Here is a 27,811-nt window from a genome sequence, read left to right as displayed (position 1 = left end):
ACGCGCCGACGCCGCGCGACGCAGCGCCACAAGCGCCTCGCGCCTTCCTCAACGCCGTTCCCGCCTCGCCTCGCCTCGCCTCGCCCCGCCCCGCGCAGCCCGGCGCGCGCCGCTCCCGCCGCCTCCCGTCCCGCTTTGAGCGCGCGCCGTCGCCTCCCGCCCTTGCGTCCTCTCCGTCGGCGGCCGGCTGAGGGGGAGCCGGTGGGGTGGCGGGGGGCGTCCGTCACGAGGCGTCGGCTCCGAGCCCTACCCTCTCCCCTGAGGCCATGGAGAAAGGAAAGCCATTTAAACTGTTCGTTCCGCCGCGCCTGAGCAGCGGTCAGGTGTCTGCGGTCAAACCCCAGAGCAGCGCTCGGGCCGCGGGGCTGTGTCAGGTAAATGGCGCTGCTCTGGGGGCTGCGGGCGGGCGGTGGGGCAGGAGGAGCGGCGCTCCCGGGCAGCTCCCAGCCGAGCGCTCAGCCCCCGTGTGCCTGAAAGCGTCTGCGCCGAGATAGCTTTACCGGAAACCAGCGTTGACGATTTCAAATTAATTTCAAAGGCTTTTTTACTCGTTTTCTGTCAAAAACGGAAAGAACCGTCTTTTCCGGCATCTGCAATGTGTTTTAACTCCACACCACCGATGACAAATAAACGTACATGTTTGATGTGGTTAATTCTGAACTGTCAGTGGCAAATACACCGCTCATACCTTTACTTGCTTTGAATTATTGACCCCACCAGATCCAAGTGCGCATTGAAAATGAACTGTTGCTGTGCACTGTTATGTGAATTTTACAAGATACCTTTTCGAGTTGAGGCTTCTTATTAAATATGTTTAGATTCAGATACGATGCTGACAGGAAATGAGTTACAGTATTTACAAGATAAATTTCTGTGACTTTCAAAACACCTTGTAAAGTCAAATGTTTATGCTAAAGCTTAATCTGATGTGTTTTAGAAGTACTATTGGCAATAAAGCAAAAATAAATATGAAAAAAATACTTTGCTTTAACGAGTTCTTTACCGTACAGCTGGGAACAAACATGCCGTAGCTAGTAAGTTCATAGCTGTAATCAGAAGCATCCGCTTCTTTAGTCTCAGTATAGTCTATAACATAGCTACAGACCAACAGTTTGAAAAGCCACTGTGAACTATGAAGCAAGTAAAGTTCCAAAGCCGTTACTAATACTTGGGGCTTTCAAAATAGTAGGTAGTTGCTTTATTAATGGGAAATCCCATTTTCACATCAGCTGTATTTGTTTTATAGTTCCTCTTTACAAATCTACATATAAGAAATTATTCTTAAATTTATGCAGGGTTTTAACAAATGCCCAGATGATGATTTTAATTCACCTTTTGTAATGACGAGTACACTGAACCATGGTGAAATCACTGATTCAGGTAAGAAAGACTAGATTAAGCATCTATCTTGCAAAATTTTTAAAAAGTTTTTAATGTCTTGAATGTTTGTCCTTAGTAGTTATGTAAATTCATAGTGTAACTGTAACATAATTGTAGCATTGCTACAATTGCACTTTTTTTTTTTTTTTTTGAAATTGACCAGAATTTCTTAATATTTCAGATGCAATTTCACAGCAAGTAAAACTTTGCCCTGAGATAGATGAAGAGGTCAGCTAAGTATAAAAGTTGCATTTAAATATAAACTTTGCATAACTAATTTCTTAGGGCCTCTTAATTTGTTCCTGAAACAGTGTCTAAAGCACTATTCAATACTAGAGGAAGTAGTCAGAGGGTAGTAATCGTTTTCTGTGTCTCCAGTTTAAAGCAGTGTCAGTTTGAGGAGGTATTTAATATTCAATGAACATACCTATAGATAAATCTTCAGATATTAAGGTGATTTCCATGTTAATAGAGCCTGTGAAGTGTGTAAGTTTTAATCACAGTAAGATTTAGGCACTCAACATTGTGAACATGTTTCTGAATAGTCTGATAGAAGGCACAAGGGTTGAAGTCAGAATATTCTTTGGAGAATCAAAGTAGGTTATTACAATTACCTTGTCTTTATTTATTTTATCTGTAAAGCAGTGAATTTACTGGAGTGGTTTCCTCAAGCACTTGATTCTTCTCATTACCTCTTTGCCCATGTTCTGCTTTAGTGTAACTCAGTAAAGCTAATTTTTTGTAGTAGCTTCCTGTGCTTCCTAGATATGAAATGCTGGTTTCCACAAGAAAATGGAACATATTTCTTGCAGCCCATTTAATGATTTTCATATCCTTGAGGACTGAACATCTTTTAGCCCTAGCAGATATTAAAGTACAGTAAGAATTGTAAAGAAAATAATCATGATGCCACCAAAACAAGGATAGCATTAGGTGACATGAAACCTACCTGTAGAACTGCCTTGTAACCCATTGTTCTACCTGCCTAAACCACTGATCAAGCATGGCTTGTATAGTGGTTTAAAGATATTCTAAGAGTACAATGTTGGTTGTATTTTTTCTTGCTTTGTGTATGAGTTAGCTAAAAATAAACATCGCAGATCAAGATCTCTGTAGCTTGTTTTACTTAACCCAGCAGTGTCTATTGTTACAAGAGAGGGAATGTTCAGTGAAGAGCCTAAGAGAAGGAATCTTGGCTCTACTGATAATTCTTGCAAAACTTTATTGACTTTAGGTGAAGTGCAGTTAAATATATATCTATCCATTTAGCAGTATCACTGTATTTGAGGGCATTAAGTTATTTTTCACTTGTGTTTATGTCCCTTTCGTGTTCCCTAATGTCTGTTAATACATACAAGTACACAGATACATGAACCTTGTTTCCTGTATACAGAAGTTTGTGTCACCATCTGTGAGGAAAAAAAGAAAAAAGACTTATGATGTTATTAATTAAATAGCACTTGAGATTTAAATTGTGATTTAAATTTATATGTTTTAATAGAATATAGAAACAATGCATGAATTGTATTCAAAACTCTACAAAGAGGCTGAGAAGATCAAGCGATGGAAACTGACTGTAGAATCAGAACTAAATCAAAAGGAAAGAAAATTGCAAGAAAATAGAAAGATTATTGAAGCACAGCGTAAAGCCATTCAAGAATTGCAGGCCAGTATTGTACAAAATATGTTGAATATGTAAATTAAAGAGAAAACTCTTCCTGGTTTAGTATGAAAGTATTATTCATACAATTAAATACTAAAGGTTGTTACAGAGGTTGAAGAAATCATTTTGACCAATTCATTTGATGACTTTAAATAAGCTATTTGACTAGTTATTAATGACATATGGTTCTACTTTTTCAAAAGGAAAAAGTATATTTTTTTGTTTTAAAAAGTTGTTTACCATATTTTAACAATGCACATTCCATTATTGTATTATTTACATGCACATCATACTGTGGGGATGCAGAAACCTCCTCAAGATTGAATAAGCTTTCATCCTCCTGGTATGTGTAAACTATGCCCACACATATTTCTATACTCAGCACGTACAGGAAATGGTGCAGTCTTGCTTCATCCACATTTTTTCTCTTGCTGGTAGTGATAGAGAACTTTGTGATTAAAAAATATGTTTTAAACAACTTATTTGTCCTTTTTTGTTGTTTGCTTGCATCAACCTGCATAACCTAAGTCATCTTTGATTGTTTAACTTTTGCCTTGAGAAAATGGTTATTCTGAGAAAACATGCATATCCATAGTGTGCAAATGTATGTATGGATAACATGTCTTTAAGTGCTTAAGATCATGGTAAATTATTTTTTATTATATTTTCATGCAAACTAATAAAAGTTGTGTCGGCATGTAACATCAGATAAAGCAGATTTCAGTCTTTGGATGCATAGGAACAGGTTTTCATGTGTGTTTTGAATTGAAAGTATAATTGCAGTATATTTTTCAGTAACAATATATTTTGTATTTGTCTCCCATGAAATTAGTTTGAAAATGAAAAATTAAGCTTAAAACTGGAAGATGAGATATGTGAAAATAAAGACCTTTTAAAAGAGTAAGTAGTACAGTTAAATATAGATTTGCAAAAATAATGGGGTTTCTTGCTTAGAACTGCTTTGGTATGGAAAGTTAGATTTAGTTACTGAATTGTAAAACTCATGAAAGCGTTCACATTGTTACTAAATAAATGTACAAAGTACCATGCGTCCTTGTGACAACATATTATAGTATTTTTTGCCTTCTTTTAGAAACAGCACTTCAAGGCATCTGTGTAACCTACTCAAGGAAACCTGTACTCACTTCACAGAGAAGTCCACGAAATGTAAATGCTCTTTATATTGATTTATGAAAGTAAATTTACTTCTAGCTTTCTCTAAATTCATGAAGGAAAAATCTTTTGTTTGGTTCTGAATTAGTTTTCGAGTTGAGATAAACTATATGTGGCTCAATGCATCAGAGTAAAGAGGAGAAGTGAAGCCAGAAGTCTAATACATGTATACTTTGTAATGCTATATTCTGAGGTTTTCTGAAGTTAATGATTGTTTGCTAAAATGTTACATGCCTGGGACCTACTTAGTTGTCTGATCCGGGTATGACAAGTGTTAGGTACTGTAAGCAATACTGATTAGCCACTAGCAAATGCTCCAGAGGAGTACACGTCTCCTGAAATCTTGTCACACTTGTCAGTCACATCCATATACCTTGAATATATTAAGATATATCAGGTGGCACTTCTTGACTGTTTTTAAGCAGTAGAATCTGCTTTAGTTACCATTCTTTAAAAATAATTCCGGAGTTGGTATTCTTTTTGGAGCAGTTATAGATTCCTGGGGGAAAATAAAAACTCCAAAACTCAGGACACTATGAGTAACTAGCTGACACAAAATTTACATTCTTGAGGTTTTTAAATATGTTATTGACTTGGGATTTTAATCTATATGACATTCAAAATTGTGAATAGTCTTTAAAATTTGCCTGACTTGATCCTGGGTACTTAAGAAGTATCTGACTCTTTTTAGCCTTGCTTCTACAAAGTCCTACATATACATTTACTGTACTCCCTTGATAGCTGTGTTTCTTATTGTTATCTTCCATAATTGTTTTCTTAAGGAAAAAAAAATAATACCAGTTTGGAAACTGGAATTGTTAAAAGATGGAGATACGGAGTATTGTGACAGTTCTCTAATGACAGTTTTGTGGTCATGGACATCTCTGCTGATGGAAGGAAATTCATTGTTAAACTTTATCTTACAGTTTTTCAGATGCTAACATTTTTGATACAGTAATATTAAACTACATTAATACTGTCAAAATTAATATAGCTATATAAATTATTGAGAATTATGTTCTTTGTGGAAAAAAATGAGATTGGGAAGGTAATTTGAAAAGACGAGCTTGCTTGGTATTTTGATGGAACATGTATTTTCTTCAAGTTGTATAACTTTTGGTGTACTATACTTCACAATGATTTTTTTTAATAAGAGCCTGTAATTTCTTTTAAAATTCATTATGCTGCTTAAGCATAATGGCTTGGACAGCTGGCATTATTTTACAAAAGGAAAACCTTATGGTACATTCTTGCTTTGATAGATGAACACGAAAGAGAAGATACGAGACAACTACATGTGGAACTTAATAACAACATTGAAGTAAGTGACTTAGTGTGCTAAAAACCTCACATATGATCCAAGTTACACGCACATCTTGATATATCTGAGTTGCATGTATACGTTGACATACTATTCATACAAAGAACATTCTCTGATAAAGTGATTAGAAGGTTCATGTGGGATGTAGGAAGTCTGATTTTCAGTTGCTTTTCAACAGTTAATTTTGTACTGTATATAATATATTCATTGTCTAAAATGCAACACTGCTTGGGAGCACAGATCTGTATAGTGTTTTCTGACTGCCATAATTGCTGTCTTTGTACCCTGTTTAACTTACCTGGTGATTTCAAAGAATGACTGAGATTGAAAGGATACTCTGGAGAAGTAAGTTCTGGTCCAACTTCCCCTGCTAAAAGCAGGATCAACTAAAGTATAAAAAGTGCTTCATTAAAGATTGCATAGGAGTGTGTTCAGTTAGGTTTTGAGTATGACCAAAGATGGAGATGTGGAATGGGGTCAGGTATGTTAGGATTATTTTAGTAGGTGTTTTTGTTTAATATAAAATGCAATATACTTACATAAAGATAAACATTTTAATGCTTTTTAATTTATAAAGCAACTGTGGTCTTGTCAAAGTCATATTTTTATTAATAATTACTCCAGTGTGGAATATAAGACCCTAATATATTTATAATAGAGAAATGTGAGGCATCATTTTTTGGGATTGATGAACTTGATATTAAGCAGAGTCAGGGAGCACATGTTATAACTGTTAAATATTAATTATCAATTGTTGTAGCAACTCAGGAATATACGATGCCTTCTCCATTATAGTAGGGATCTACAATCATGGACCAGTAAAAATATCTCATTCTTGAAATTATTTATATCTCCAGTAGCATTCTGTTAACTCTGACTTTAGATTTTAATGATTTTATCTACAGATATGAATGAGTTTATAATATTGCTTGTTTACAAACCACAAATATTGTTTTTCAGTACTGGAAGCACATAGCTTTATATGAATGTACATTTCAAATTTTATTTTTAGAGAATGATAGTGGCATTTGAAGAGCTTCGTGTGCAAGCAGAGAATACCAGATTGGAAATGTGTTTCAAATGTGAGAACTATGCTTACTGCATTTATGTTGCAGGCTTAACCATTTTGTACTTCTCAGATTCTATTGCTTGCAGTTTCATGCCAGAAAGATAGGATGTGCGAGAATGGTGAACTGTTAACACTGATATTTGTTCTAAGACTATGTCCTGGAATCTCTCATTTCATAGTAGTAGAGTAGTAAATGCCTTTTACTTTAAAGGAACAGTTGTTGAAGACAGCCAGCTAAATTCAGTCACTTTGATAAGGCAATTTCTTGTCAATTATTTCTTATCCAAGTCTTATTCCTATAAAATAAGTTACATACTTCCTTGTGCTATGGTCTGCTTCTTTGCAGCAGGCTTAACGCTACCTCAGTTTCTCTTAGTTTGGGATAGGTCTTTTTCAAATTTCCTAGAAAAGCTAAATTCACTGCAACATCTTAGGTTTCCTCACAGACACAGTTTTTTACTTCTGGTTTAAATTTTACCTCTGATGAATTGTTCCATCAGCACCATAAATATTTTAGCAAAGGTGTGGACCCTGCCTTTACTCATACTGCCTGGACTCTTTATTGTTTTGTTTGTTTGTTCTAATAAATCAGATTTGAAATCTTTTTTTTTTCTAGTAGTCACTAAACTTTTAGTTTTGTCCGTGAAGTACAGTCTATAGATGACTACATATTTTATGTAGCTGGTTTATTTAAATGATAGTATTCTAATATATAGCTACATAAATTTTAATTAAATATTGCTTTATTTATACCACTAATTGCTTGTCTTATTCTTACATGTGCATTTCTGCTAGTTTCATATAGCAGTCTATCAATTCATATATGCAGTAATGAACTAATTCTATGGAAAGTTGGCAGAACAGGTATTTTGTGTGATTAGAAATTTACTTCAAAAATTACCTGAACAATTCCTTTTAAGGAAAAAAAATGTATAACTGTACAATTATAAAGCAATCTTAAAATAAAAATTGCATTTAACTTGGAGAATGTTTTAGTTTATTAACTATTAATACTATTGTTTCTCAAAAGTAAAAGAAGAAGCAGAAAAAGTGGACAAGTTTGAAAAAGAATGCAAACTGGAAGTCAGTATGAAGGAGAAGCAGGTTTGCTTATTATTAAAATCTAATATGTAGGACTTTATTTTTGAAACAAATCTTGTTTCTTTAATATTTAAAGTCTGCTTTAATGAATTGCTGATATATCAAATGAAATAATTGTTTTAAAAGTGCTTGGTTGTTTGTGAAATATTTGTATTTTTGAAGGATGGAAATTGTTATTGCAAATTACCTTTTGGCGGATTGTTCATTCTGTGTTATTTGGAATAAAATTTAAATTAGTCTGCTCTATCATAATAAGGGACATGTCTGTGACAGGATATAAAAGCACCACGTGAACACTAAATACTTATTCTGTTTTCTGTACGTAAGTTTGTCTGTATAAAGATGACTCATGCAGAAGCATAAAATTAACAGAACAGTCATCACTCCATATAGGTAAGAAAGATATAGTTCATACCTGGTAAGAAGGAGAGTGGAAAGAACACTTAAATGCATATCAGACCATGGGCTGGTAGAAGAGGTTAGGAATCTGAGACTCGAGTAGGTTTTTTGTAGCGATGTTGAGGTATCGGTGATGGAAGACTAAATTGAAAAAAATAATTGTGACAGAAGTTTTTAGTCTGTAAGCAGAAGATTGAAAAGCAGGGTGTCTACATGCCTTTCTAGAGAGGTAAGGAGTATTTTGGGGCATCAGCAATGAATGAAAAATTAAAAAGGTAACACCTGAGTCTGCATTTCCGTCAGATTCTGTTAACTTTAGCGATGTTCTTGTATCTTTAGTCTGTTGGTATTCATGTTCTGATTTTGAACTGAAGAGCTTTTTCATCCAGAGCAGTATGACTTGATCAATGTTTGACTAAGACATGACCACCTTATTTAACTTGAATGACAGCAGTATGTGTACTAAACATACATGATGTACAAAATGAAGTTGAAAATCTTCTTTTTTAGATTTCATTGTGATACTATTTTAATTTTGTTAGATTTCAGTTCTTACCACACAAAATGGTGAAAAAGATGATGCAATAAAAGACCTTAAGACTCAGCTGCAGGAATCAAAAAATAAGATTGCAGACTTAGAGGAAGCAAAAAGTAAGAGTCCTTTCTACTATATTAAAATGGTGTTGCTTAGGGACATGGTTTAGTGGGTGATACTGGTGGTAAGGGGATGGTTGGACCAAATGATCTTTGACGTCTTTTCCAACTTTAATGATTCTATGATTGTATGGAAATACATTTGTCTGTAGAAGTATGGGAAACAGAATGATGATAATTTCATCCTATTAGTCAGCAGTAGAACCTTTGGACCTTGCAGGTCATATTCAGGCCAGTTTGGAAATGAGCAAGATGCTGCTGATGTGGGAACTGGACTTGTAGAAACTCTCCTTATGTAAAATACAGGCCCTTATTTCATAATAAAGGTTTTCTTTTTAGGTTTAGGCTACACTTTGTTTTTGCATTGACAGGAGAGTTCCATTGCAAGGAACTTTTCTTCTCTTAATTTTCCATAAACTCTTGTGTGAAAATTGTTATGCTACTGAAAAGGTGTCATATACCCTGTTATTTCTTTTCTATAACAGAAGTATAGAAAGATATACCAGGACAAGGTAAAACCCTGTCCATATTCTGAAGATTGTTCCATTTCAGTTCGTCCTCAATAGTAAACATGGCAAGAGAGTAGTGTTTTTCATGGTTACTGAGTTGATCTATTTTCAATCAAGTTAGTAAAATTTTCCACATCTAATCTTTGCTCAGTAGTCCACAAATAGTAGTATTCTCTGTTCAACAAGACATGTTTCCACATCTTAGCTAAATAACCCCACCAGAATGTTACAGCTTTCAAATGGAATTTCATATTTGCAAATAGGCAAAAGTAAAAATATTTTCAAAGAGTTGTTCTATTTTAAGGGTGAGTCAAGCAATGAAAGCTTTTGAAGATTACAAGGAGAAAATATATTCAGTTTTGCAGACTTAGAGTCAGGTGCAGCTGAGGAAACTTAGAGCTTTAGAACTAGGTTTTCAGTATTTTAAAAGCCATTTATATTACAGAGTATTTATAGTATGTGATGCAAGTAGCTTTGTTCTTTAGAACTGAGACAATTTTCAGCCTCTCCTTCCGTGGGGAGTGGAAAGGCATGCTTTATCATAGAATTATAAAGTGGCTTGGGTTGGAAAGGAAATTGAAGATCATCCAACTTCAACCCCCCCCGCCATAGACAGGGATGCATTTAGTAACATTTTTATTCAAGATACATATGAGCGACTGCATTTTGTTAAATTTTATAAATACAAGCAATTTTGCATTTTAGGTAGTTACTTAATAAGTTGAATAATCACCTTGGAGGATTTTTTCCTTAACGATTATATGAGTACATTATGTAATTAACTGATTAAATTGTAGGAATATATTTACCCGTAAAACACAAATGCAAGCATATTTTAGTAAATGTTGTTTTTCTTAAATGTAAGTTTTTATCTTTTTGCTTAGGACTGAAAGAGGAAATGTTAAAAGAATCCCAACTCAATCAAGAGTATTTGAGGGCAGAACTGGAAGAAGCCAAAGTTTCATTGCAAAAAAATGAGGTACAGTTTGTTTATAGTTTTCTGATATAAATATATGAGTAATTGCATAATTAACTGCCGATACTTTTTAGATATGGAACAGTTGTAGCTGTTTGTTACAACACGTTTAGAAATGTCAATTGTTTTGTAGGCTACTCAAAAGAGCTTAGAAACTGAACTGCAGACTGCAGTGAAAACATTAATTCAGGTCACTCAGGAGAAAGAAGCACAGATGGAAGAATGTAAAGAAACTAAGGCTTTGCATACATCCATGATAGAAGAGTTCAAGACTTCTACTTCCAATTTAAAAACCTTGCTGCAAAAAGAACAAAATAGGTAATTTAAACAGTTTACAATCAATGAATAATTTTATGGATAAAATACTGGATTGCTGAGCTGCTAGGAATAAAACCTAAACGTCTTGTGTGATCTGGTGTAATAACTTTTTGTTTTGAATCAGTAGTAACTCATTCAGTCATCATCAATGAGTTTAGCTGTAACCACTTTGGTTTTTATTTTTTTTACGTCCTTTGTCCGTCTAGACCTTGAAGACGGTTATAGAATCATAGAATGGTTTGGGCTGGAAGGGTCCTTAAAGATCATCTAATTCCAACCCTCCTCCCATGGGCAGGGATAGGGCAGGGATACTTTCCACTAGATAATCCTGCTCATGGTTGCACTGTTTGATTTTGTGTGGATGCAGTTCTTAACTAATAGAGCTGTCATCTCATTTGGAACTTTAAAGTTCTCTAATAATGAAACATTTAGTGAGGAAGATATTCTTCCTTACATGATAACAGTACTATTTAATACCAATCTTTATTATTCCTGTATTTCAGGCCTTCTGTAGTTTTAAAAAATATGTATATGTCAAAGAACCTAATAGCAACTAAAATCAACCTTTCTAAAAATGGGAATAGAACTGTAGATGTGTATTTTAAAACATTATCACAACAGAATTTTTTAATAAACAGTGATTTGGAGTACCTACCATCAAGGTATCTGCTAAGTAGTTGAAGGGTATGATAAACCCAAGAACAAAGGGAGACGAAACTGAAATTCATATTTTGACACACCAGTTTAAATGCAAAGAATTTAATGTATTTTTTTTTTAATTATGCTGATTGATACTGGTCTATGAGAAAGTAAATCTTTGCCCTCTTGATTTTCATAAAGAAGTACAGACATTGGTATGCATATATTTGTTTACTTTTGTCTGCTGTTCAGAAGCTGTAAAAGTGGAATTTGATACATTTGATATATCATACGGATCATATTTCACATATCTTTGATATATCATCTACCTGTGGAAAAGCAATATACTTCAAATGCTTGTGGTAAGACTTTGTCTTACTGTCCTTAGACTTTCAAAAGCAGTGCTGTATACTGAACAACAACAACAAAATAATTAAAATTTTCTTAGATTGAAGAAATATGAAGAAGAGTCAAAACTGCTTACCTTGGAGCTCACAAATAAGTCTGCTGAGCTGGGTAAGATTTATAGAAAGAAGGAAGATGAGCTACATAGTAATAAGTATGTTTTCTTCTGTTTCTTGAAAAGAGACTATCCCTGTGTTGTAGCTGTTGCTTGAAAAAATAAATTTACCATAGTCTATACCTGCCAGGACTGCTTAAGTTTATTTTTACTCATCCTACTCTCACTTCTTTGGTAGTCATTGTATCTGGCAATAGTCAAACAGCAATGCTGAACAGACTCAATAGCGAGACCATACATGCATGGATGCTCCTAGAACTCATTTTGATTTCTCTGCATTATCCCAGTTAAGACTAATAGCAGGCCAGACTAGTTTCAGAGGTAGCGTTAGACTGCTGACTAATAGATTCCAAAAATTACTTCTGTAGCTTGTAGTAGAGTCGAATCACCTGCATTAAGCTTTCCTGCAGACTACTGTCCCTATGTTGGATGTAGAACAACACCTACAGTGGTTCACTATAAATATTGTTTTGATACCCTGTGAATTTTACATATGCACTCCTTAGCACCCAAACCTTTGGCATTGTTTTCCCACTGTGCAGTGTATGTCTATAGCCCTGATATGATAGATGAGAAATATAGTTTGATATATGTATTGAGGGAATCTAACAATAAAGTTGTTAAAAATTGCTGATAATGTTTCTCTGGAATAAGGTGAGATGTGACCTGTGATGATAACAAAGCAAAAATGAGTTTGGTGTTCAGTACTTGCAAAAAATATCAATAATGTTAATGTGCACCTAGAAAACACATTTCGAAGTTACTAATGAGTGGTTTCCTTTTTCAGCATATTCAGATTTTTTTCCAGAAAAACGCAGATGCATCAATACCTTGAGACTACTGCTTTGTAAACATTCTTACAGTACACACTCTAAGACTCGAAGCCACGGTTGTAGAAAATATAATAGGCTCTTAATTTTATTTAAGATGAATGATTAGATTAGCTTTTCTTCAGATGTATATTCATTAATATCTTTCTGAATCCCTTTTTTATTTTTTTTTTAACTCTATATTCAGATTAAGTGATAATTTGGGTTATAGTTTATCTTTAAAATATCTGAACTTAATACAACAAGTTTTGAAAACTGGGCACTGTGAAAGGATAAATGCTTTATGTTGTCTTCTATGTATGTAATTTTTTCTGTTCAATTAATTTTACATTGTATATGCTGTAGAAGAGATGACTAAACTAAAATGTGACAAAGAAATGCAACTTGAAGAGCTGTCAGAAACACTGGTAAATGTTTACTTTCTTAGTTTCATGGCATTAACTTTTCATATGTAATCTCTCTTGCCTTCTAAGTACCTTATATGCCATATAAACACTGTCTAATCTGCCCTAATGTTGCTTTCTTAACTACCTTTTTAACTATTTTGATGTTTTCTTTGAAGCACTTACTTCCTTCCATTGTCTTGCTTGTTTGATTTTTCCATGTCAAGATTTCTGGTTATTTCCTCCTTCATTCACACCTAATCAAGTGCCACTCTCTATGAAAAGGATTTCCTATTTTTAGTTATGCCTAGTATTCACTCCTTCCTCATCCTGAACCTTTCTGAAAAAATAATTTTGTGTGTGGGCATGATAAACATTAGCTCACATCTTGTGAACACAGCATATGATATTTAAGCCTGAAGGATTAATTGACACCACTTGGAAAAGGCAGTAGAATTTGTGAAAAGGTTGTGTGTGATAAAATGAGGGATCTAATAAGCAATTTCCTAGATTTCCTAGGTTTCTTACTTCACAAGTCTGTTGCAATTATTTTACTGTTTGAGAGGTGTTAATTATGATGAGGTTTCCTCCATACTGCAGTGTTTAGTATCTATAAGGCATTGCCTAGTGTGGTAATACATGTCACTTTTCAGAGAAAACAATTAGGAGTTTCAATCTGGAGAATGGTCTTATAACACCACTTTCCATGTATTCCCATTAGACTGGATGTTCTTATCTCCTTATAGGGATGTTTCTTGAGGTAATCAGCTCTGTTCTGTGTGAACTCTACTAAACCTCAGCACAGGCCCATTTTCTGTTATGGAAGTCTGAGTTATATGAAATACACTTCTAATACAGAATGACTTTAGTTATGATCTTGTATTTACTAGTCTAACAGGTAACTCCATCCATTCAAGTAAGATGGTAAACGCAAACCTCGTTTTACGTCAAGTGTATTTGTTCCTTATTCATTTAATTTTCTAAACATTTTCATTAATGTTCTTAAACAGGGTAAAGTTGAGGAACTTCTTGGGAAAAAGAAGGATCTTGAGGCTACTGTTGAAAATTTGCAGGAGAGAGGAAAAGAAATGAAAAATATTCTTCAAATTAGAGAGGTCAGAATAAAGGGTGATCCTAACATTTTTCTATAACTAGTTGTTACAGTTTTATCGCTTGTATATATATAACAAGAAACTTGATGTAGTTGGGCCAGTAGTCCATCCAGTGTAGTATTCTGCTTCTGAAAATGGTTCTATGCAGTAGAGTAGCCTCTGGTCCATCCCCCTTACATTCCTGCAGTAACTGTATTAAGGATGTTTGAGGACACATCCTTGTCAGTTCTCTTTGTTACCTGTTTATAGACTTACCCATGTCCAATAGTTTCATCAGTTTTTGAACATCTTCATACTATTAGCATCCATAGCCTTCTGTGATGAGAAATTCCAGAAATTCATTATATGCTGTGCTTAAAAAACTAAGTGTACATTGACACACATGCACCGTCTTTCTCCCTGGTTTAAATCAACTCCATGCCAGTGTATACACTGTATCAGTAGTTATTCAGAGAAAATAGTATTCAAAGCATTTATGTATTATAAACTACATCACATTACAAAGCTTGCCTTGTCTTGTAATGACAACCAATTTCTGAGCAGTTCAGAAAGCTTGTAGAAAGTAGTATCTCTGTAGTTCAGAATGCATTCAAAATGTGTGCTTATACTATCACATAGGACTGGAATTGTGATTTTTTTGTTTGTTTGTTTTTTTAGTATTTAGGTGAATTCAAAAGCTTATGATGTCTGAGGCAACACCATCTTTATTTAAATGCCCATGGAAAAGTAGTTTTGTCAGTACTTTTGCAGAGAATAGTTAGACTATAAAATAGGGGACATGTTCAACATTCATATCAGATTTCAAGATTTCACACTACCACATTACACCAGTGTTATGTAAAGATAAAGTCTAGCTAATTTATGGATTGTCTGTAGCTTTGTTTAATCTTAAAGCTTTGTGTCACCAGTTCTTTTCTGATAGCTTGCACGATCTGTAATTTACATATGTATACTCACAACATTTCTTCTTCTGCAGAAAGAAATGCATGATTTGCAAATACAGCTGACTACTAAAGTTGAAAAGGAACAGAGTTATATAGAACAACTTACGACACTGAATGCAGATCTTGAACGAGAGGCGTATGATGATTTTTGAAAATATAGTATTAGTTTAATTATTTTTAGTGTTACATAGAAGTTACTATACAACAGAATGATCTATGATTGTTCTCTAATGAAAATTTTGAATTTATATACACAGCATGACATCCTCTATATATTTATATTATTAATATATTGCAATATATTACAATATGTACAATTATATTATTACATGTTATAATACATATTACATATTATAGTACAATTACATATTATATGTACTATATTATATTATAATATGTAATTGTCCCATATTTCTGTGAGTTAGTTGTCTTAATATGAAGAGAAAATGTTTCTGAAGTCATTGTTAACCCTGCTTTAATATAGATGTTGAACTACATTCTTGCCAACAGCCATTATATTTATACAACAGTCGACTCATTTTTGCTCCTCCACCTATTGCCTTTTCACATCACTATGACTCTATATTAAATTTGTTGCAAAGATTGCATTTGCAGGTACAGGCCTGGGCTTTTTTCAGTGTGAAGTAACATTTTATAACAGATAAATCTAATTTAAAAGGAAATTTCAAAGTGCACATTCTTATTTCTCTTGACCGTTTATTTTAAATTAGACTAAAGAATGAGCAACTAACAGTACATATCAACACGCTCTTATTAGAAAAAGAGCAAATGGACCAAGAGAAAAGTAATATAGCTGCAGAACTCAGGAAACTACAAGAAATTCATGAGGTAAGTTGTAAACTTCCAGCTGTTCTTAAAGGATAACATTCTGTTTAAAATATAAATCATATGGTAAACTTCAATCTCACATAGTTTTGTAGAGTATCTGAACTCTTTGTTGTCTTTAAAATACAGTATATGTGCAGTTATCCTTGTGAATGTAGCATTTCAAGATATTGCTTAAGATGTCACCTTGAATTTTACTTATTTTATTTATATGTGTATTTATGTAGGGTGATAGAAAAAAAGAAGAAAATACAAAGCTGTTAGTAGATAATCTGGAAGAAACAAATGGCCAGCTAAGGCAAGTAAAAATAAATATTGATGTTAAAAAGGTTGTTAAAAGAAGTAGGTTTGCTTCTTTCACAGTTAGTCTAAATGTTGTGTTCATATGTTGCTTTCTGCTATTTTAGATGATTTTTAAGCATTTTAAGCATTGTCGTTAAATTATGGGCCTTTTTCTATACAAAAGCAATTTAGTATTGGTGTTGGCCATGTAGAAGTTTCTACAAGTTAGTACTACCAATTGCTATGATTTTTTTTTTGCCATTTCTTCAGGTTACATTTAGAAGCCTCTCCTGTTCTGTGTTAACCTCTTAGCTGTGAATAAAATGAAAATTTAGGTTACGGGTTATGAATTAAATGTAAAAAAGTAAAATTGATTATGTTACATTTGAAGTTAGTCTTAGTACCCTGACAGGCAGCCTTCCAAATTTCATAGAAACATTATGCTATTACAGATCAGAATATAATGGGAACATTTTTTCGTACTTACAAAAACTATGTACAGATCAGATATTACCTTCAGTCACTTTGCAAAATTTAAAGAATAATCCCATTGAACAGCTTATGAAATTCTTATCAGTAGTAGTTGTAGATAACAAACCAGTTCTTTTTAGAAAATAAAGAATGGATAAATACTAAATAAAGCTGTATTGAAAATAAGTTAATATTCTTAAATAAATATTTACTAATATTTGGTAATTTGGCATTTAGAAATGAATTAGAGTCTTTGAAGGAGAAGATGGCAAAGAAAGGTGAAGAGATTAAAAGCAAACTGGATGAAAATGAAGAAAATGTATGCCATGTAATATGCTTTATCATTTGAAATAAATAACATATGTAACATTACCTGTAGGACATAATTTAAATGTAAAATGTATTTTATTTTATTTTATTTTTTTTATGCAAAGGGATATTTTCTCTTAAAACGGTTTTCTTCTTTCAGTGTTTCTATGAATTGAGTCACCATATATACATATTTTGAGCTCTTCCTGTTTAAAAGATAAGGACATTCACTGGGATGTTTACTCTTTATATGGAAGCTTAAGAGTCCAAATTTGTTATATTTTAGACAAACGTAGAACCTCATTTTTTTTATTATTTTGATTTACCCATTTAGTGATGAACAGCATCCAGATTAGCTTTCAATATGAGTTTCAGTTTGAATATGTTTAAATATTTTTACTTTCTTATTGTATTGTCAAAGCACACCTGCTTTTTTAACATAACAGTGGATTTCAAAATTTTATCATGAAATTCAAAGAAGATATAGAGGGCACAAGATAGTTGCTTAATTTAATTAATTATATATATTTTTAACAAACAAATACAAAATGGGAATAAATCTAATTCTTTTTGACAGAACTGCTTTGAAATTGTAACGTAGTAGTTAGTAGTAATTCTATGATTATGCATTTTTCTTCTTTAAGATAGTACAAAAGTTCTGATAATGGTTTGACTAGATTTACAATTATAATTCCAGACTAAGAGTATTGAAAATGAAATTTCAAGAAAGGAAAGGCAGTTGAAGATTCTAGACAATAAGGTAAGAAATTTAAAATTTTCATGGACTGTAGGTAATTTCATACAAGCTAATTTTTTAAATCATTAAGCTACTTTTTTTTTTTTTTTTTTTCTCCATAAGCGCAATAACCACTGAAGATCTGGGTAGCTGCTGTTAAACTTGATGTTTGTTACTAGGCTAGCAGAATTCTTGTATTGCATGGTCAAAACTTGAGTTGTTGTAATGTGTTGGCATGTGTTTCAGTCCCACTGGAATTAACTGGACCTGTGCAAATGCATATTTAAGAACTTTGACAGTAATGTCTAACACACTGAGTCATTTTTAAGAGTTTATAAATTAATGTTTGAAGTATCTCTTTTAGTTGAATAATTTGAAGAAACAGGTGGAAAATAAAACAAAGTATATTGAAGAGCTGCAACAGGAGGTAAATACATCTTTTAGAATACTCAAATACACAAAACATGGTATTTTGAGGTTACTGTTACTATTCAAACATTTTAGTCTGGTGTGATTTCTTTAGATATAGCTATGTAAGTTAGAATGTTTCCTTTCTTACCTTAACTCTAAGCAAACCAAGGAATTACCTTTAGAATTACTTGATTTATGAAATTATTCTTACTTTTGTAAAATGCAATTATAGTAAACTCTTTAAAGAGTCTTTAGTAAACTGTTATTATTTTCATTTAGAACATGGTATCATCAATCCATGGTATCACATTTGGCATAATGATCTATTTCAGTTACCGATAATAAAAAAGACTTGTACATAAGGACAAATTGTCAGTAACTGTATTGTAAAAACTTACTTTTTTTTTTTTTTCTTGACATCTGTACGTTTTCAGTTGACAGCATTTGCCCAGAATAAAATCCCTGAATCATCTGCTTAGAATCAATTGATTATTGTATCTGTTCTTTCATTATAGCGCAGCACAGGAGTAAATTTATTTATATACAAGCTCTGTAGCACAAAAGCAAGAGGAATGATGCATCTTGGTTTTTCTTCCTATTCTGCACCCTCTTTCCTTATTTTCTGTTGTTGCCCGTTAGGAGTCTTTCATAAAGTCATGAAGAGTAAGGAGCAATATTATTAAAACAGTTGAACACTTCCGTTTGGAAAACCGTTCTAGAACCTGAACTGTACTACAGTGAGAATACAGTTATTTATTTGCTTGCTGAAAGCTAGAATTCTGAGGATTCTGACCTACTATGTGAGGCTAAATTGTTGCATAATACTGTTAACTTGTTATGGTGATTGTTTTACTTAATTTTAACAGAACAAGGTGCTGAAAAAGAAAATGACTGCAGAAAGCAAGAAAACAAGTATTTATGAAGGGAAGGTAGGTTTAATTCATGTCACATGTAAGATAAGGGTAAAGCACAAAGACTGAATTTCTAAGTCCCTATGTAATTCATTATAAAACTTGTTCAACACATTCTTCATTGCGTGATGGATCTGGGATACAGATTTTAGAGAGAAACGTACATGAATTTTGGAAGATGCTTCATTTTCTAATAATTAGATATGGGGTTATCAGACTTGTAGAGAGAGACTTCATATATCAAGGAGTTATCAAGGAGTTAAGTCCCTTTGTTTTTTGGTTGATAGTATACCGAACATTATTCAGCGATGTCACTCCATTGAAAGAGAAAAACATTAAAAGAAATGCATGTATTATTTACTTTAGGCAGCTCCTTTATTGTGTTCTGCTATGGTAAGTCCTTTATTTGAATATTAGAATATAGTGCCCACTTTAGGGTACTTCAGGAAAGATGGGGACTGTTTTGAGGGTATTCACATGAGAAACTTAAAGGGCAAACTAATCAAAATAAATACTTGGTAGGAAAACGTATCATAAAAATGTTAAAATCTAAAATGGATTTGCAAGGCAGGAAATAAAATCTCCATCTCAATATTTTTTAAGAATATAAAACATTTAGGGTGGCTGCTTAGGAACAGGCTTTTCCTATTTTTTTCTTACTAAATTATCATTAATATCAGCAGCTAAAAGGAGTTTCTCCTTTTTTTAGAATTAAATAAAATTCTGAAAATAAGTTATTTATTAATAATCTGTTTATTCATTTCACAATTTGAAAGATTTAATCATAAACATAATACAGCCCTACTCCCAGATCTTAGAAGACTATTAATTATGCTTCATTTTTCTTACCTTGCATTCCATGCCAGCAATACTAAAGAGCTCTTTGTACAAAAGGCAGAATACTGGCAGATTGTTAACAGGCTATTCCTTTATATCTTAATGTTTCTTTGTGATTCACTAGCTCTAGTTTTAGGACTGCTTTATTGACAGTGATGCACAGAACTGTTATTATGGGCTGCCTTCCCTCTTCTGGTGTTGCTGTAGTTTCTAACTACCTTCAGACCAAAGTTCAACTCTATGATAAAAAAATGAACATTAAATAGGAAACAGTACAGTCACATACCTGAAAAGTACAGAGTGGCTCAACTTGAAAATAAGATGAAAAATAAAGTCATTGGCATATTTATTTTTGAACAAGTAACAGCAATAATTCTCCATTCACAAAAGGTGAATAAACTACAGCTAGAGATGGAAAATATGAAAAATCAACATAAGGAAACAGTTGACATGTATAAAAGAGAAATTGAAGCAAAAAGAGTAACTGAAAATAAATTACTTGAAGAGGTGAGAGTTGTTAATTTTTATGCAACTTTTAGTTAGTTTTTGATGTAAGATAATTTATCAATTCTTGATATATTTTATGAAGCTTTACCAGTGAGATTCCTTGCACTTACATAGCAGTCTTATAAACATAGATGGAACTTCTTGTGTATGCCTGTGAGCAAAGCTTTAGAATACTAGATTCTTTAGGTTGAAGCATTTTTATATGTCTTTAAAATAATAACCTAGCTAAAAAATCTTTTTGTCAGGATATTGTCCCTAGAAATTCTATTCTTGGTATAAGTACAGAATAAGAAAAATATATATATAATTTTTCTCGTATTAGTGTTTTCCTGCCCACACTTTCTTGATGATAATATCAAAAAATGGTAGGGCAGAGTGCTTGAAATGGCCTTGTGGTTCAAAATGACACTTATTTGCCATGGAAGAATGGAGGTACTTTTAATCTAGATATTAGTTGCCCATTTTAACAAAGTATATAAAGATGTAGGATTTGAAAAGCATCTTAAAAGCAAATGAAGACTACACTAAATGAAACTATATAGATTGTACACACGGAGGTGGGAAGAAATGTAACTAAGATTTTTATAATATGTTATTCTTAGTTGTTCATGAATTAAAAGAAAGTTGATACTAACAGGTAGAAAAGATGAAGTTACTTGCTGATGAAGCAACAATAACACAGAGAGAAATGGACATCAGATGTCAACACAAGATAACTGAAATGATGGCACTTATGGAAAAGCACAAAGTAAGATTTCTAATGTGTGATACTATGATAAATAAAAACCTTTCAAAACCAGAATTTACAAATTAGAAAGTGAGTCTAGGATAATGAGGTTTAACACACTTGACTTTTCATCATCTAAAAGTAAATTCACCTTCATATTTTGAAAGCATGTTTACTGGCAGATAAATTCCATTTATATAAATTTCTGGAAATCTTAACATGATGTGAATTAGTAGCACCTTAGAATTTCCAGTAATCTTTAAGGTAAGATGTGCTGGTGGCACTGGCCTTTTGACAATGTCTTGTAGGCTGCATTCTTTTTCATAGTATTATATTCAGAGACTGAAAAAAGAGGAGCGTGTATGTTTTTGTGCTTTGCAGGATTTATTTATTTATATAATATTCTAACTTCATTTGATACTGTCCTAATGTAATGCTTTTCAATATCAGTTTGGGCCTCTTTTTATGAGGAGATTATTTATTGAACTTCAGCAGTATAACTTATTTTTGTCATTTTCTACTGTGCAGATAACATGCATAACACTGCCTAGAAATAAAACACTATTGCCCCACAAAATAACACTGCTTGTGTATTTTCTGTTGTACAGTTTCTGCAGAAGTGTCCATGTTTGTTCCTAGTGCTTTCTGAAGCTCCAGAAGAGCTTTATTACCAAAAAAAAAAAAAAAAGTATTGTTTTGAGACTAGATAGATCTATAACTGTAACATTTAGTCAAATAACTTTTTTTTATTATTTTTAACACAGCATGAATATGATAAAATGGTTGAAGAAAAGGATACAGAGTTAAAACTATGTAAGATAAAAGAGCAAGAGCAGTTGTCATTGAAAAGAACTTTGGTAAGGCATACTCTTGAGCACTGAATAATTAAATGGAGGGGTTGCTGTCCTAAAAGGGTAATATAAATGTAATATTAGATTTTTTTCCCTATTTATTGTTCCTTGTTTTTTAAGAGTCTGATTTAGTGCGAGTGAACAGTAAGGAACAACTCACCAATTTCTGTGTACTATATTTTCTTACAGATTTTAATATGTACATTAAAATACTAATTTTCTAGAGCTTATTTAAAGTAGCTGTGCTTTTCTGTCTACTGTTTCTAATAGTGCATTATGTTCTACCATCACTGTCTGGTTACAAAATTTTAGTATTAAACATTTTGATTTTTTTATCCCCTTCTCACAAGTATTTTTATTTCTTGCTTTGAACAGTAGTACTTCAGCTCTTTTTAAAAGAAACAAAACTTCAACTCTAGAGTTGTATCACTTTTTTTTTTTTTTTTTTTTTTTTTTCCTTTCTGGTAACCTTAGCTTTGAGAAATGTTCCGAGAGTCAACAACCCCTCAAGTCTTTTATGAAAGACTTGAAAACTTAAGTTATGAAACTTAAAATGTAGTATTTTTCTAACTTTTCCCTTCACAGGATAATTCTTTACAGCATGTTTTTATTAGACTTTTTTTTTATAGAAGGTGTGACACATCAAGCCAATATTTTTTTTTATTCTTTTGAATTTATTTTTATATAATGAAAAATCAACTTCTTTGATCATGTGTTATTTTAGTGATTGAATTTTCTCTAAAAGTGAATTGTAAATGCTACTCAGCATAGTAACTTTATGGTTAAATTAGCTCTATTGAACAAGTGGAATTTTCTTTTGTTTATAATGAATATGAAATAATGTCTCATTTGGACCATTTTCTTTTTTCCAGGTTAAGCATAGCTAACCCTTTCCATTGATTTCTTCTAATTGGTTTTAGGAAAGCGAACTGTCATGTTTGAAAAGTGAACTGTCATCCCTTAAGGAGCAGCTTAAAGTAGAAATTGAACAGAAGGTATATTTATATATTTAAGGTAGCAGCCTGGGTGACATGCTTGGCCTGGTCATATGCACTGTAACAATGATAACTGTGAAATGGGTTTCTGATTCTAAGTCTTGCTGTCTTGAAATGAGAGCTTGATGATCCCTGAAGTCATTATGTATAATTTCTGGTGTTTGTGAATGTTTTACATTACTCCTGAGTAGATAAGTGGGAGCAAGGAGAGATTAAAACCACAAGAAGAGCTGTTAATGCTTGCAGGGAAAACGCTAAGAAAGCCAAAGCCAATCTTGATTTAAAACTGACAATAGACATGAAGGGCAGAAAGAAAGGCTTCTACAGGACCTGCTGCTGAATGTGGCAGGAATTTTGGTAACAAACAACATGGAAAAAAGGCTGTGGTACTCAGTGGGACCTGGAAAATCAGGAACAAGGTAGACTTACCCTTGGTGGAGGAGGATCAGGTTAGGGAATCTTTAAACAAACTAGCCAAATGGAAGTCCATGGGACCTGGTGGGATACATCCATAGGTGCTGAGGGAGCTGGCCAGTATCATTTTGTAATGGCCACTCTCAATTATCTTTCAAATGTCATGGTGACTAGGGGTGGGTCCTGAGGAGATGAAAAAAAAAAACAAATTTCATTCTTATCTTCAAGAAGGGCAAGATAGAGGATCTGGTGAACTATAGGCTGGTCAATGCTACCTCAACCCCTGGGAAGGTGATTGAACAAATAATCCTGAAAACTATTTCCAAACATATGAAGGACAAGGTGATTGGGAGTGGTCAGGACAGATTTATGTGAAGGAGGAATCTTGCTTAACCAACCTGGTTGCCTTCTGTGGTGAGATGACTGACTTGGAAGATGAGAACACTGGGAGTTCTTTATCTCAAGCTTAGTAAGGCTTTGACACTGTCTCCTACAACATCTCCACAGGCAAACTGATAAAGTTTAGGCTGGATAAGTGGACGGTAAGGTAGACTGAAAACTGGCTTAACTGCTGGGCTCAAGGGATTACAATCAGTATGGTACAAAGTCCAACTGGAGGCCAGTCACTAATGATGTACCACAGGGTTTGATACTGGGTCCAATGCTGTTTAATATCTTAATTAATGACATAGATGATGGGACAGAATTCATCCCCAGTTAGTTTGCAGACGATGCAAAATTGGAAGGTCTGATACAGCAGATGATTTCAGAGGGATCTGGATAAATGGCTGAACAGGAATCTGATAAAGTTTTTAACAAAGGGAAATCTGAAATCTTGCATGAAGTATACAATAACTCTTAGAACCAGTACAGACTGGGGGCTGACCAACTGGAAAGCAGCTTTGCAGGAAAAGCCCTGGGGTTCTGGTGGACAGGTTGAACATGAGACAGGATGTGCCCTTGTGGTAAAGAAAGTCAACAGCATTTCAGGCTGTGTTAATCATGAAAATGATTAACAGATCGCAGCATCTGACATAGAAAAAAGGACTGAGAGAGCTGGGATTGTTTAACCTCAAGAAGACAAATTTCAGGGGCCTATTATCAGTGCGTGTAAGTACCTGGGGTTGGGGGTGGGGGAGGAGGCAAAGAACACAGAGCCAGATGTTTCTCAGTGGTATCTAGTGAAATGACAAGAAATAATAGAAACAAAATGAAGTACAAAAAATTCCATTCAAACACAAGAAAAAAGAACTTTAACGGTAATAGAATATAGGAGGAGGTTGCCCAGAGAGGCTGTGGAGTCGTGGAGATGTTCAAAACCCAGCTGGACGCTGTCGTGAGCATCCTACTGTAGTACACTCTGCTGTGTGCAAGGATGATAAACCAGAGGATCTCTGGGTCCATTCCAACCTTAACTATTCTGTGACTCTGTGATTTTGTGACTGCTATACAGTATTCTTCAGCTAGCAAAGAAATGTGAAATAGAATTAAAAGTCAGTGAAGTAACACTAACTTCAATAAACAAAAATGTTTCTGTTTACTTGAGTGAAATAATAACTAGAAAATAAAACATTTACTACCTATCCCACAACTCTTTTTGAGAATTTTGCAAAAGAAACGCCCCCAAATATGATTCCTGAAAATGAAAAGAAGCACAAGGTAGTTTTAATGTTATCATTAAATAATTAAAAAAATTGGTAATATGTACCTAAGCAATCTAGATTAAGTTCCATGATAAATAATACATGCTGGCCAAAAGACATTGAAATGCTTTTAATTTAAACCTTTTTTAATTTTAGAAAACACAAACTTACTTTACTGAGACACCTAAACCTCATTTAGATCTGGACTGTACATCTATTAATGTAAAAAAAATATTGTCTCAAAATATTCCTGTAAAAGTCAACATGATGGAAAGTAAAAAAACATCTCCAGCACCTGCAAAAAGTCCCTTGGGTAGTCGATTATTAAAGGTTTGTAACTCATGATAGTGAATTGTTCTTGTTTTATTTTTTCTGACTATTATTTCTCTATTTAACTTCTACTGAGAAAAACTATTTAAGCAAAAACAATCTTATTCTTGATGTCACTCATTATCAGTGTCTTTCTGAAAACTTTCCTGCAAGCTTGTTTGTTTGCATTTTCATAAATGTTGGTTACAGTATGTACATAGTGACTACAGGTCAAAATAACAGATGAGTTTCTTTAGATGAGCTTAAAGAGATTAGATATAGTGTGCCATAAAACTCAGTTCTTCCACAGAACTTTTTTTTTTTTAATTGATTTGTTTGGATCTTTGTTTCATGCTTTGAATTGAAAGATAATTGTTACACAGTATCTCTCTGTTGTCTGCCTGGATATTCTGTCTGTTTAGTTCTAAATTCCATAATTACCATTGAAAATGTAATTTTAAATGCCATCTTTTTCTTTCGCAGACATATATTGTAAAGACTCCCCCAGTACATAAAATGCAAAGTGAAAGCACAAATCTGCTTTCAGAACAGAGGAAAAAGCAAAAAGTGCTTCTGCAGCTGGATGCTCAGTCAGATAGCTCTGAGCATAGTGATCTCTTGGTAAAAATCTGAGAACAAATAGCGTGATTAATAATTCTTTATGCACACTGATGTATCTAAGAATGTAAATAAGGCATGTGGGCTTCTGTATACAAATCTATTTATGAGTGATTTTTTATTTCATTGGTTCTTTCTGGAAATGTATTTATATGTACATAATTAGTAACTTTATGACAGAATACTGCAATATAAAATTATATATTCAGTTTTATAATGAATTTTACATTGTTTTTATTGGAACTGTTGAGGTTTCATAGTGATATCTTAACTTTCTTTTTCATACTACAGTATTCCTATTGGGAAAGAAAAGAGATTTCTGAATATAATATAATTAAATTTTTTTTTTCTTTTAATTTAAGAGCATAGTTTCAGAGGAAGAAATGTTTAAAAAATTATACAAAGATTATCCACAAGCTTCACAATTATATGCCATGACACCAAAAAAGGTATGCTACCTTTTCTTCACATCAAAATGAACAGTAGATTAAATTTGTTTTAGAAACTAATGGATGGCTTTATTTTTTCATCTTAGAAACCGACTACATCAAACCTGAAAGCTCCAGGCTCTGCACTGAAGCTTACAACTATGAGAAAAATGAGAGAGGCTGGGTGGACTGCAGTTTCCAAAATGGACAGGAAAAGAAAAATTAAAGAAGCTGAAAAACTCTTTACTTAAAATACAAAAAAGACTAGTGCCCGGCATTATTTGATTAGTACAAGCACAGTATTATTATTCTTTGAGAGTTAGTACATTGTTGCATTTTTCTGTCTTGTTCAGTGTGTTTAATACTACATTAATTTTATTTTTACAAATAGTCCTTATAGCACTACTGCAATCTGTGGAGCATTTTAAACATTTCATTCACTATACTATAAAAAGTCTTTTTTGAAATTAGTCCAACTATGAATAAAGTTGTTTCAAAAAAATAAATCTGGCATTAGAAATACTGGCTGTAACAAATTTCAGTTCTGTTATGTAAAATTTGCTCTTTTTCGTAACCTATAATTAACAAAACGATATTTAGTAAATGAAACGCTGAAATGCATGCATTTTTATGTGAAATTGTCTTGCTTTTTCTTTCATTGTAAATGTCAGAACTGTCTTTTTAGACTGTTTTGTTTGCAATAGCTATTGCTTTGGTATGTTAGAACAGTTTTGGAACTTTTAAAATTGGATTTTCAATAGTATTATGTAGGTATAAGAAGATTTCAGCTTCATTAGGAACAAAATATGTACACATATTTTAAGATTGTAAACACAGTAGTAAGATGTCATTAAATTGTTAATTTGAAGCATAAACTGTGGAACCATATGTCGTTGCTATATTTATTAGAACACAGATATAAATCACCTGACAGCTTTCCTAAGAATTATACATGCATGTTGCCAAGTTTCCATACAGGACCTTCATCAGTGAAGAGTCTGTCTAATTACCTACTGCCTGCCTATCAAATTGGCAGTCAAGTTGATAGCATTACAAACATAATAAAATGAAAATTGTTTGTGACTTTTACCACTTAGTGTTATTATGATATTGTGGGGTATTGTCATTCATTCATGATAATCCTGTAGAAGACTTGTGGCTTGTCTTTGGTGGTGGCAGTGGTTTTGTTGTTGTCATTTTTTTTTCTTTTAATTTTGTCCCACATGTAGACATTTCATATCTTAGAATAACAGGAACTGACATCTAGCACTCTCCAGTTAAATGTAACCAAATATAAAGTGGTCCACCATAGAAGCCACAACAACAAATAGGACTATGAAGTACTTTCAGAGCATAAGTGGAAATTGTTGGCATATCACATGCAACAAAGAGAATTGCCCTTTTAATCTGTGCTTGACAGGATATGCTACAGCTAATCCTAGGGAAGAAAGAGAAGAGCAGTCATCTGTGAATCTACAAATTTAAAAGGTAAGAGCTCTGTTTCAAGCTATTACAGAGAGACTCG

At 33.2% G+C, this 27,811-nt stretch overlaps 1 protein-coding gene across 1 annotated transcript; it reads left to right on the top strand.

Moving 5' to 3' along the window:
* Positions 1 to 250: 250 nt before the first annotated feature.
* SYCP1 (synaptonemal complex protein 1) lies at positions 251 to 26,677 on the top strand. Its single transcript, XM_082778208.1, has 29 exons — positions 251 to 374; positions 1,296 to 1,380; positions 1,562 to 1,608; positions 2,882 to 3,046; positions 3,876 to 3,943; positions 4,137 to 4,210; positions 5,479 to 5,537; positions 6,550 to 6,619; positions 7,637 to 7,710; positions 8,649 to 8,757; positions 10,154 to 10,248; positions 10,379 to 10,563; positions 11,651 to 11,718; positions 12,898 to 12,959; positions 13,946 to 14,050; positions 15,024 to 15,127; positions 15,723 to 15,840; positions 16,065 to 16,135; positions 16,828 to 16,909; positions 17,597 to 17,659; positions 18,000 to 18,062; positions 18,913 to 18,975; positions 20,185 to 20,301; positions 20,939 to 21,049; positions 21,793 to 21,885; positions 22,800 to 22,874; positions 25,724 to 25,861; positions 26,221 to 26,307; positions 26,394 to 26,677. Exons 1-29 carry the CDS (start codon positions 267 to 269, stop codon positions 26,535 to 26,537), a joined length of 2,703 nt encoding a protein of 900 aa, XP_082634334.1. The 5' UTR covers positions 251 to 266; the 3' UTR covers positions 26,538 to 26,677.
* The last annotated feature ends 1,134 nt before the right edge of the window (positions 26,678 to 27,811 follow it).

This window comes from Aythya marila (assembly GCF_965140915.1).
Source record: "Aythya marila genome assembly, chromosome: 24".
Taxonomy (NCBI): domain Eukaryota; kingdom Metazoa; phylum Chordata; class Aves; order Anseriformes; family Anatidae; genus Aythya; species Aythya marila.
This window is presented reverse-complemented; position numbering and strand designations above follow the sequence as displayed.